Source organism: Ipomoea nil, unplaced genomic scaffold (assembly GCF_001879475.1).
Source record: "Ipomoea nil cultivar Tokyo-kokei standard unplaced genomic scaffold, Asagao_1.1 scaffold1566, whole genome shotgun sequence".
NCBI classification, from domain to species: Eukaryota; Viridiplantae; Streptophyta; class Magnoliopsida; order Solanales; family Convolvulaceae; genus Ipomoea; species Ipomoea nil.
The window spans coordinates 108369-120659 of NW_017617994.1; the positions used below are offsets into that span (position 1 = coordinate 108369).

The 12291-nt window shown below is 36.9% G+C and overlaps 1 protein-coding gene across 1 annotated transcript; it reads left to right on the forward strand.

Annotated features, from left to right (window-relative positions):
- The first annotated feature begins 5926 nt into the window (after positions 1 to 5926).
- Positions 5927 to 6712, forward strand: LOC109189855. The gene has a single exon (XM_019340480.1). It carries the CDS (start codon positions 5927 to 5929, stop codon positions 6710 to 6712), a length of 786 nt encoding a protein of 261 aa, XP_019196025.1.
- The last annotated feature ends 5579 nt before the right edge of the window (positions 6713 to 12291 follow it).

Sequence of the window (12291 nt, forward strand, 5' to 3'; positions counted from 1 at the left end):
GTCAGGGATGTGGGTTCGATAATGATTGATGTGTGTCTCGGGCGATGGCGGTAAGAGCCGCTGCTTCCCCTCGGCCGACGACCTTCTTCTCTCCATGCGGTCTGCTTTAATTTCTCTCTCTCTCTCTCTCTCCCCCTCTACATCCCTTGCGTTTGGATGTAGATTAAAAATATTTGATAAGGGATGAACAATTTGATTGTGTTTTTGACAGAATGAATCCCTAATTTTTAGGGTAGAGGGATGACTGATGATGAGGCTACGTTTTCCCCTTTCTCTTCCCATTTGCCATTTACATTTTTCTTAATTTTGGCAAATTGTTTCTTTAAGGGAAAAGTTTTACGGGGTATTTTATTTTATTTTAATAAAGAGGATTGGATCCAAAAATAGAATCCGCTGGAAGTCAAATTGACTATTATCACTAGGACAATATGATAATAGCACTAGGACAATTTATATGACGAATGTCAAATTGACTTAATTTTGATTTGGAAGTCAATAATTTATTTGTCGAAATCCGTGCATATTGATGGTGCTAATTTTATCATAAAATTATATGGCATGAGTCTTGAATCTTAAGTATCTCAAATCTGAGTATCAAAACAAAATAATAGTGCATATTTTTAATAAAATTTTGCCCAGAGGTAAACACTTACATCACTAATTTTTTTTTTGACACCTTTTGGTCTAAACCATCCATTATGATATTTGATCTAAAAGGATCTATAGACCCTAAGTAAATCCCTGAAGGATATTTGGTGTATGCATATCTCATTGTCAACTATGATGGTCATATTATTGCCCATATTATTTACGACATTTTTTTTTATATATTGGCTATTCATGTCAATTTTGAAATTTGTGAGAAGGCAATATTACTCTACTTGTTTCTCTCATTGTCATGAAACAATTATTTAAGATAGACAATATCATTTTTTTAAAAACCAAAGTTCAAAATCTTAATACAACTTTGTCTGGAAAGCAAATTAAGCAATTTTGGAGGAAATATTTTGTTGGGGACCTTCAAAATTGAAAAACCAATATGTTGATCCACTACATCTCGCATACGCTAGTACAAGATGCATTTCCCTATCTGCGTTAATTTTTTTTAGTATGCAACCCTTCTAGCTATATTCCATCATGAGAAATCAACAGTGATGTTGGTTGCATTATAAGATCTTTTCTCGGCATTAGGGGGAGATTTGAAATTTCTAATTAATGAAATGCCGAGAAATTGATAAAAATCTTCAAACCCATGTACTAGCCTTATAGAACCAGAAGTTCAGACATTGAACAAATTATCTGCTAGAAATCTCAAAGAGTGACTAAGTCCATAGAAAATATTTCATATATATTAAGAGTTGAAATCCCCAACTAGGACTAAATATTTCTACCATTATGCAGGAAGCATATATTGGTTTAAGAATTTACAAAACTAGATCTAGTATAGAAATTTCGTCACTCCAGAAATATAGAAATTTCGTCTAGAAGGCGAAAACCCCCAGTAAAATTATAGGTGCACCAAACAACTAAAATACTGGGGAAGCGGAACAACCAAATTCAAATAATTTTGGAAAATGCCATATTTTTGGTTGATACAAAATGGCCATGTGTATAAAAGATATTTACAAAGCTGTTATAGTTGTCGACAACATTTTTTTTGCCTCTATTGCTCATAAATACTTAAATCTGGATCCAGAAATGAAAACAGTAGCATAACGTCTGCAGCGTGCTAACTGTTTTGATAGAAAAGAGCAATTAAGGCATACAAATCAAAACTCGCTAATAAAAGGCGAGTTGAGGGTTTTCGCAGAGACCCAATATTAGTCATGGCTTTATATTCCGCTATTCAATAAAACTAGCAGTAAATAAATTAGATATGTAGCTAATAGGTATAGTTATCACATATTTATATGGATAACTTGTTACTTATATTTAAAATCCTGGATGGATTTTCTCAAAATGTGATGAATGAAAATCACAAAATAAGAAGTATAAAAGTTAGTAAGTTACTAACTATGATCTTTCTTATAGTCAATAAATTGACTAAAGGTATTTTCTCCCCCATAACGAATTATTAAAACATATTATCATAAACATGCCTAGTAATGTTATATGTGATTAGGAAACTTAAATATTGTTTCCTCTTGAAAATATCCTAAATATATCCTCTAGTTCATCTTGAAAAATCCCTAATGGATTTATAATTCCCAAAATGAAGATTTATTTAAGTGTCATTATTTACTCTTTAAAGAGTTGCGAATGAGGTTATTATCCTCATATAGAAGGAATAATATGTACCATTATGTGCTCAATAAAGAGTTGATAATGGACTTATTTATTATCTCAGTCAATATTTATGGTGTAAACATCAATGAAATATATAAATAGCTTGATGATGTTAAGTTATGAGATAAAATAACGAATAGTAAATCAAGGTACAAATACTCGTATTGATGCTTTTTGGCATGAAGTCATCATACTTGTTACAGATAAAAACGTATATAGTTTTTCATGATATAAAATACCTTGATCCACATGAACTCCAGAAGAGTGATAAAATATTTGTTCAGAAGGTTTGCTCCATTGACAAGTTAGCAAATATATACCTACAAAATATCCATAAGATTGATATGTGTAGATAAAGAAAAATTATTATATTTAGGGGGAGCAACAAAATATAAACTATAAATAATTTTATTGGTCCAGATAATCATGAGAAAATATGATAAATTCTAATGACAATCCTGAAAATTGTACCATATCCCTTCTCTACACCATTTAGAAACAATGATTTTACAGGCAATGTAGAATTTGAAGATTGTTATCTTCAGGGGGAGACAGGAAGTACATTCACTCGAGTCAATCCCGTAGATTGGGTCTTAAAAAGACTAATAGTTGCACTTTTTGCAACGTATATATTTAATTGAGTCAATCCTGTAGATTGGGTCTTAAAATGACCAATAGTTATACTTTTTTGCAGCATATACATACCATGTGGTTTTTAATGAGGTATGAGTATGATATATTAATGGGGAAGTTGTATATAAATACTTAAGTAAACAAACCCCAAATATCTTGAAGATTATGCCTTGAAGGCTTATAATTGTGCTCTTTTTCCCCTTAACTAAGTTTTTTCCAAGAGGTTTTCTTAAGTTAAGGTTTTTAACGAGGCAATCAGTACAATATATGAGTTTACAAATATCATGTACTCTTTTCTTCAAACTAGGTTTTTCCCATGTGGTTTTCCTAGTGAAGTTTTTAACGAGGCATGAATATATTTAAATATACTTATATCTTGTACTCTTTTCTTGTATAGGTTTTTCCCACAGGGTTTTCCTAGCAAGTTTTTAACGAGGCAAGATCATGGGCAAATAATGTCCAAGGGGGAGTGTTGTAATTAAATATTAATGGTGGCCATTATTTTGTAACGTTTGTAACAGACATATTAATGTCTCATTATGTATGCCATTATTATTCTATATTATATATGTGTGTAATCCTTTTGTAAGAGGACGTCATGGAAATGAAATCATATCACTCCCTTCTCTTTGTCTATTACTTCTTATTTTTGATTCAATCCTGAAACTCTCCGGTTAGGAGCTATAGGTCAACGGGCACAAACAACAACATTACAACAAGAGTGATGTTTTTTGTCATTATTATTATTGTCTACTTTGATTTGTCATTCTGTGAAATTCTATCAAAGTACAATCAAATATCTTCATTTTTTGAATTTAAATTTTTATTTACAATGATATTATTGAACCAATCGTTATGCTATGGACCCGTGTCGAGCATGCATGCTGGACACGGGTAACAGTGCCGTTAGTGGTACTATTATCTTTTTTTTTTTTTTTTTTTTTTTTTTAAATTTCAGACCGCTTCGTTATAGGAGTATATGTTCATAATTTTATTACTATATGTTCATAATTGTAAGTTCATAATGTCATAGCTCTATGTTCATAATTTCATAACTGTACATTCATACTTCCATAACTGTACATTCATAATTCCGTAACTGTACATCCATAATTCAATAACTGTAACTTCATAAATTTCGAAGCTCTATGTTCATAATTTTATCACTATATGTTAATATTGTAAGTTCATAATGTCAGAGCTCTGTGTTCATAATTTCATAACTGTACATTCATAATTGCATAACTGTACATTCATAATTACATAACTGTACATTCATAATTCCGTAACTGTACATTCATAATTCAATAACTGTAAAATCATAATTTTCGAAGCTCCATGTTCACAATTTTAGAGCTCTATGTTCATAATTTTATCACTATATGTTCATAATTGTAAGTTCATAATGTCAGAGCTCTGTGTTCATAATTTTATAACTTACATTCATAATTCCATAACTGTACATTCATAATGGCACAAATGAATAACGTCGTTAACGGCGAGACAAAATCAATTTTTTTTAAAAAAACTGGAATGACGCATTTTCCCTAAAAACGACGTCGTTTTGGACTCGTGTCCGTAATGCATTGTGGACACGGGTCGAGGGCATAATTTGCGTTATTGAAACATATAGGATTCAATTACTAATCGAAAAAATATTATCTATTGTTTTGAAAAATAAAAAATAGAAAACATATTTACTTTTATGGGTTGTTTGGTTCACGGAATATGCCTGAAATAACATAGCATTCCTAGCCATATGCCTATTCCTCTGTTTGGTAACCACTTGTATTCATAGGAACATTGTTCCCGGGAATGACCTATTCCCCTTGCAAGGGCAAGGGGAATAGAGATTCTTGGCCCACCCTGGTATAGGCTAAAGTTTCTATTTCCTATTTTACCCCCCAATTAAATTTATTTCCTATTTCACCGCCACCACCACCACCACCATCGCCACCGCCGTCGTCGTCACTGCAGCCACCACCCCACCACCGCCATCGCCCATCACCGCCGCCGCCACCACCACCATCGTCACCATCACATATTTTTATAAGGGTATTTATGTTTTTTAAAACATACTTCATTTCTATTCCTTAAATCAACCAAACACTGTAATATAATTCCAAAAGTCTATTCCTTCCGCGAACCAAACAATAGAATACAATTCATATTCCATTCCTTGTCTATTCCATTCTTTATGGAATAACATTCCTATTACCTCAAAATTCATTCCGTGAACTAAACGTGATGTTATAGTTTTTCATTTTAAAATGTGAATTTCTTTTCTTCTAATTTTTTATAAAAATTAAATACAAAAAATGCACATAAATTTATCTGTAATTCCAATTTTCATTATCTACAAACTTCTATTTCACCTAACACCTACCTACCTAATATGAATCAAAATCATACTATTATGGTATACATATGAAATTTATACCAAATACTAGTATTGTTACAATTAATGTTTTGAATTTTAATCCAATCAATATATCTTGAAAAAACTATTTTAAATCATGTTTGATAATTGTTGGAATTTAAATTATTCCAAACTCAACGTGACAACAAGTTTCAATTTATAAAATTTGATATTATTATACACATATCAAAGTTACAAACTTAATTAGACAGAAACTTCGTGTGATTGCCATCATATCAATTTTTAACATGTTCTTATTTGAAGAGTAGATGGATAAATATATATGTGGATAGATATTTATTGGTTGTTCTCGAATTGACCGACTCTATTACAAATTAAAATATTAATCTATGAATTAATAGATACAAAATGAACCAATTATGTATCTAGTACCGGAAATTAAACAATTCATTTAATTGCAAAAATTCTCTCTCTAGGGTAAAACTAGGGTTTCGGAATTCTCTCTAGGGAAACCTAGTTTTTTTGTCTTTTCCGATCGTTTCTACGGCAAGAGCTGTCGGTTTCCAGTGGCGAGGAGTGTGCTGGCTGTTACTGACGTGAAGCATGGCAGACGGAAGCGCGGCAGACATGGCGGGGGAGAACAGCGACGTCGAACGGTTGACAGCACGGTGGGAGGGGTTTGATTTGGAGGATGAGCAGGATGAGTTCGTGCCGGAGGGGGTTGGAGTCGGGGAACTCCAGGTTGATGATGAGGAGACATGGGCTGTTGTTGGCAGGTTCCTAACTACGAAGCTGGTAAAATTGGAATTTATGAAGCAAGTTATGGCATCCGTATGGCAACCGGTGAGGGGGGTGCAGGTTACGGAGATTCAACCGGGACTTTTCTTGTTTGTCTTTTATCATAGGACGGACATAGATTACGTCTTGGATGGGGGTCCATGGGGTTTCGAGAATAATACTTTGGTTTGCCGTGAGGTGGTGGCCGGAGTAGTACTGGGGGAGGTGGATCTGAATACAATTGATATGTGGGTTCAGTTGCATGGATTGCCGATGGGATATACGTCGGATACAGTACTTGAGCAGGCAAGGAATTTTATGGGCAAGTTTGTGAAACATGATGAGAGGTTCGTGGGGGCACCATGGCTTACATTCTACCGAGTCCGTGTAGCTATTGCGGTTGGGAAGCCGTTGAGGAGTGGTATGAAGTTGGTGAAACGGGATAAATCGGTAAGTTGGATAACTTTTCGGTATGAGCGGCTGCACAAACATTGTTCGTTTTGTGGGATGTTGGGTCATGTTCACATGTTCTGTCTGAAAGCACGTGAGAGGCCTACGCCGGTTGAGATGCACCCGTTTCTAGGGTTGCGGGCCGGGGGGAGTAGGGGGGCACCAAGGGCGGTGGGGGAGAATTGACTAGTGCCGGTTGGGGGGAAACCAAAACCAAGGGTGAGGGAGGAGGCGGGGGAGGGTGTGGAAGGTGGCAGTGTATGGGGGCGGGAAGAGGGGGAAATAAGGGAGGGAAGTATGGGGGTTGGGGAGAGGGTGGAGGGAGTGGTGGCAAATGTCAAGCGCTGCCGGGGTGTTGAAGGAGAGGATGTGGCTATGACCAATGTGTCAAAAAACTTGCTAGTGCCGGGAATTGGAGCCCAGTCCCGCCCATCATCATGAGTACGATAAGTTGGAACTGTCGTGGCTTGGGCAATCCACGTACAGTTCGAGAGATTGTGGACCTTGTGTCCGGGAAGAAGCCTGACTTTGTATTTCTAATGGAAACAATGGTGAAACGAGATCATGCGGAGAGACTGCGGGTGAGGATAGGTTTTGAAGGTTTGTTCTATGTGGATAGTGTGAGGAATGGTGGGGGACTGGCTTTGTTGTGGAGGAGGAATAATACAGCTACACTACTGGGCTATTCGAAAAACCATGTGGATATTGAGGTCCGTATGTCATCAGGAGAGACATGGCGTATGACGTATTTCTATGGCTTCCTAAAAGTAGTCAAAGGAGAGAATCATGGGAGTTGCTTAAATCTTTGGTGGGGAAATCTCCGCTTCCGTGGGTTGTAATAGGGGATTTTAATGATCTCTTATTCCAGCATGAGAAAAGGGGAACCAATCCACATCCAGATAACTTTCTCCGGGGTTTCAGTGAAGCTGTGGATGACTGTGGATTGCGTCAGTTACCTATGAGGGGGTATCAGTTCACATGGGAAAAGTATAGTGGAACAGATCAATGGCTAGAGGAGAGACTAGATAAGGTACTGGCAACGATGGAGTGGTGTGATGTGCATGGAGGGGCGGGTGTGGAGAATATAATTACTAGTAACTCGGATCATTCGGCTCTGTTTCTTGATATGAATGCACGAAAAAGGGGAGGAGGAAGGATTCCTAGGAGGTTCAGGTTTGAGATGGCATGGCTGCTTGATGAGGGGTGTAGAGAAGTGGTGGAAACTGCCTGGCAAGGGGGGAGGACAGAGGGGTTGTTGAATTGTCAGCAACGATGTGGGGATAGACTGATGCGCTGGGGCGGTGACCATTTTCATAAGTTTGGTGAGCATATCCGGCGACTCCGCAGGGAGCAGGGGCGGATCCGTGGTAGGAGGGATCCGGCATCTTTGGCTCAGTTCCAGCTGTTGAATAACCAGATCTCCCAGTTAGAAGCCCAGGAAGATGTCTTTTGGAGGCAGAGAGCGAAGCAGCATTGGCTTCGTAGCGCAGATGTGAATACGAAATATTATCACAGGTATGCTTCTGCTAGAAAGAAAAAGAATTCTGTTTCTAAGCTGTTGAATGAGAATGGGGTATGGGTGGAGGGACAGGATATGAATAATGTAGTAATTAATTATTTCAATACAATTTTTGCTACTAGTAATCCTGTGTGTGAGGATTCTTTATTTGATGAGTTTGGGCCCCGTGTGACAACTGACCAGAATGAGGCATTGTTGTGTCCCTATGATGTGGCCGAGGTCAAAACTGCTTTATTTGCCATGTATCCTGACAAGGCACCGGGACCGGATGGGATGAATCCTGGATTTTATCAGTGGTTTTGGGATATAGTTGGAGAAGATGTGTCTACTTTTGCTGTTAATTGTTTGAATTCAGGTGAAATCCCGGGTGATTTAAATGCAACTAATATTGTTTTGATCCCGAAAAAGAATGATCCTACAACTGTGGCGGATTTGAGGCCTATTGCCCTGAGTAATGTATTGTACAGGATTATGGCAAAAATGATCGCCAACAGATTGAAACCTATGCTGGGGGATCTGATTTCAGAATCTCAGAGTGCCTTCATCCCAGGTAGGCTTATAACGGATAATATACTTGTGGCGGCAGAGGTGGGCCACTTTTTGAATCGTAAACAGTGTGGAGTTGCTGGGTGGGGAGCGCTTAAATTGGATATGGCGAAAGCCTATGATAGAATGGAGTGGCCATTCTTGAAAAGAATGCTGGAAGTAATGGGTTTTGATGGAAGGTGGGTTAAGCTGATAATGACATGTGTTACCACTGTATCATACACTGTGATGGTCAATGGCGTGAGTGGAGGCCATGTGCAACCAACAAGGGGTCTCAGACAAGGAGATCCACTTTCACCTTTCTTATTTATTATTTGTGCTGAAGGTTTATCCATGCTTTTGCAGAAAGAGCAGGCAGTAGGATCTATTCACGGTTGTAGAGTGGCTAGGGGAGCCCTCCCAATATCACACCTATTTTTTGCTGATGATAGTTTGTTGTTTTTTAAAGCAAATGTCCAGGAAGCTATGGTGGTTAAGCGGTGTTTGGAGAGGTATGGGGAATTATCTGGTCAGTTGGTAAACTATAGTAAATCTAATATATGCTATAGTAAGAATACTGCGGAACAGATGAGAGAGGAGGTGGCCGAATGTTTGGGCGTGGAACAGGCAAGGAACTTTGGAAAATATCTGGGGTTACCCTCTTTTATAGGGAAAAATAAAAGGGTTGTTTTCTCTTATATAGAAGATAAAATCAGACAAAGAGTTTTCTCGTGGAACAAGAAATTGTTATCACAGGCTGGCAAAGAGGTGCTTTTGAAAAGTGTGGATCAGTCTATGCCTACATTTTCAATGAGTGTTTTTTTTTCTCCCTGAATCAGTTTGCGAGTCGGTACAAAGGGCCATGAATAGGTATTGGTGGGGGAAAGGGCCAGACAGAGGAATCCACTGGAAAGCATGGAAGAAATTGTGTATCCCTAAGAAGTTTGGTGGATTGGGGTTTAAAGATCTGAGGAATTTTAATCTGGCAATGTTGGGTAAACAGGCATGGCGTTTCTTAACAAATCCAGGATCTCTGCCAGCACGAATATATAAAGCAAGATATTTCCCTAAAACTTCTTTTGTTGATGCAACGATGGGAAATAATCCCAGTTTTTGTTGGCGAAGTATTATGGCTGCTCATGATTTTGTTATTGCCCACGTCCGCAGGAGAATTGGAAATGGCCAGGAGACTTTGATATGGGGTCATCCGTGGTTGCAGGATAATCCTAGTCCACTGGTTCAAACAGTAATGCCTGAACCATTAAGGGATGCAGTTGTTGCAGGTTTAATAGACCAGCAAACAAAAACATGGGATCCTCATATTTTAACAGATTTATTTGAACCTGAGGATGTGGATCGTATTTTGAGAATACCTGTGAGCCCAGACTATAAAGACACATGGTATTGGCATAATGATGCGAATGGTTGCTACACTGTAAAAGATGCTTATAGGCGTCTAATGGGAGAATTTAATCACACCTTGGGAGAATTTGATAGATGGATTACATTGTGGAAGTTGAAAGTCTCCCCTAAGTGGAAAACTTTTTTTATGGAGAGCGGTGTGTGATATACTCCCAACCACAGCAAATTTGATTATAAAGAGGGTAGATGTGAACCCAACATGCATGTTGTGTGGTCTTACAAATGAGAATGTTATGCACTCATTAGTTTTATGTGATTATTCTAGAGCCGTATGGAATATTTCGGGATTGCCTATTATGAATATTTATTCAACATCTTTCCCGAACTGGCTTATGACTGTTATGGATATGCTCACAGGAGAACAGGTCAGACGCGTTGTGGGGGTCCTCTATTTTTTATGGATGGCCAGAAACGAGGCGGTCTGGCAACATGCGGTACGGAGGCCGGAGGTGGTGTGGTGCCGTGCAGCTGCGGGGGAGGCGAGCTACACGGCACTTCATTCTCGTCCAGAAGCGGCACCGGCCGGCGAGGTGCAGACAGTGGCAGCCGGGCGGACGACGTGCTACGTCGATGCCGGATACGATCCGGGGACGGGAAATGCAACCTATGGGGCGGTCTTACTCGATCCGAATGGTTTGTTCAAAGCAGCGGCAAGCGGAAAACTCCCGGGGTGTTTAACTCCTCTTATGGCAGAAGCACTAGCATGCAAGGAAGCCTTGTCCTGGCTTAAAGACCGAACGAGAACGAGGTCGATATTCTTACGGATTGTCTTGTCTTCAGGAATGCGGTTCATGCAGTAACTACACCGAACTTATCTTATGTTGGAATTGTGATTGAGCAGTGCAGGATAGCTATTAATAGTTTCGTTTTTTGTTCGCTTAGTTTTATTCCAAGAACTCTAAATTTACATGCGCATACTCTTGCTAGATTAGCCCATGATCAGGATCATTCTATGTACTGGGATTTAATCCCTCCTGATTCTATCATTCAATTTTTGAATTAATATACTGGTACGCCATATTTCAAAAATGTATCTAGTACCGCATAATAAAGATGTGTATATTAAAAGATAAATTTAATAGGATATTGTAGTATCAATATCATATTCTAGAAATATTAGATAAAGGTGCATGTTAATCTTGTAATTCAGGAGATTTGGATACAACCATTTATGGATAATTTATGAAGGCTCAAAAAGAAGTAGTAATTGAATGGAGAATCCATCCTAATAATTAATTACTATTTAGGAATTTAATTTATTTGTTTTAAATGAACAAAAAAAAAAAAAAAAAAAAAAAACTGGTTCAAACTCTCAATGGAAACAAATTACTGGCACCAAATTGCTCCTTTATGTTGGAGGTTGTGGATTCAATCCTCAATGGAGGTGGACTATTGGCTCTTTGTGCTTCCGTATATTGAGAAAGTAGTTATGAACAAATACTACTATCATACTACATTGTAAATTTGTAACAGAGTCAATACTCAATAGTGCTCAAAAAACACTATTTTATAATTTTTCTATGTGAGAATGAAAATTAAATAAGTAAAAAATTAAATTAAAAGATTAATTACCTTTCAAAAAAAATTAAAAGATTAATTTGGAAATTTTAAAATAAATTAAAACAATAAAGTTCAAATGTAAACTAGCGAAAATGGTAAAATTGTAATTGTCACAAAAGAAAATAGGAGAATTGATATTAGACAATTTTGAAGACAGATATTAATTTTGAAAATGTAAGGATCAAAAGTAAACTTTTCTCTTTTATCTTTTCTTGAATATTCTTCAAGTAAATTTTAATTAATTTACCTATGTCTATTAATTTACTAATATTTTCATCCGTGCAATGCACAGAATGGATTTGTTAAAATATATTAAGAATATTTGGATCTATATATAATTATATAAATTATAATATCAAAATATTATATAATGCAATTGAAGATATGGTTTAGATCGATTACATTAAGAAAACATGTGATGTGCAAACCTCCTCCAGGTTGAGGTGGTGTGTCAAACTCAAATATGGTGATTGAAAAATATTTATACTCGTTGAAAATGGCAATGAATAAAGTTAAGCAACCTTATTTTAATTTGGTGTAAGGAGAATAAATTTGATTCAATACCCCCTCCCCCATATATATTGTATATATATTAAATATACCAAAATTTGGCTTATATGATAAGACCATTATTTCTATATAATATGAAATTGTCAGTTATTCGGATCCTATAGTTAATTTTGTTTTCGAATTTTTTAATATCAATAGTGAGAATTGTAATTGAATTTTTTTATTTGTA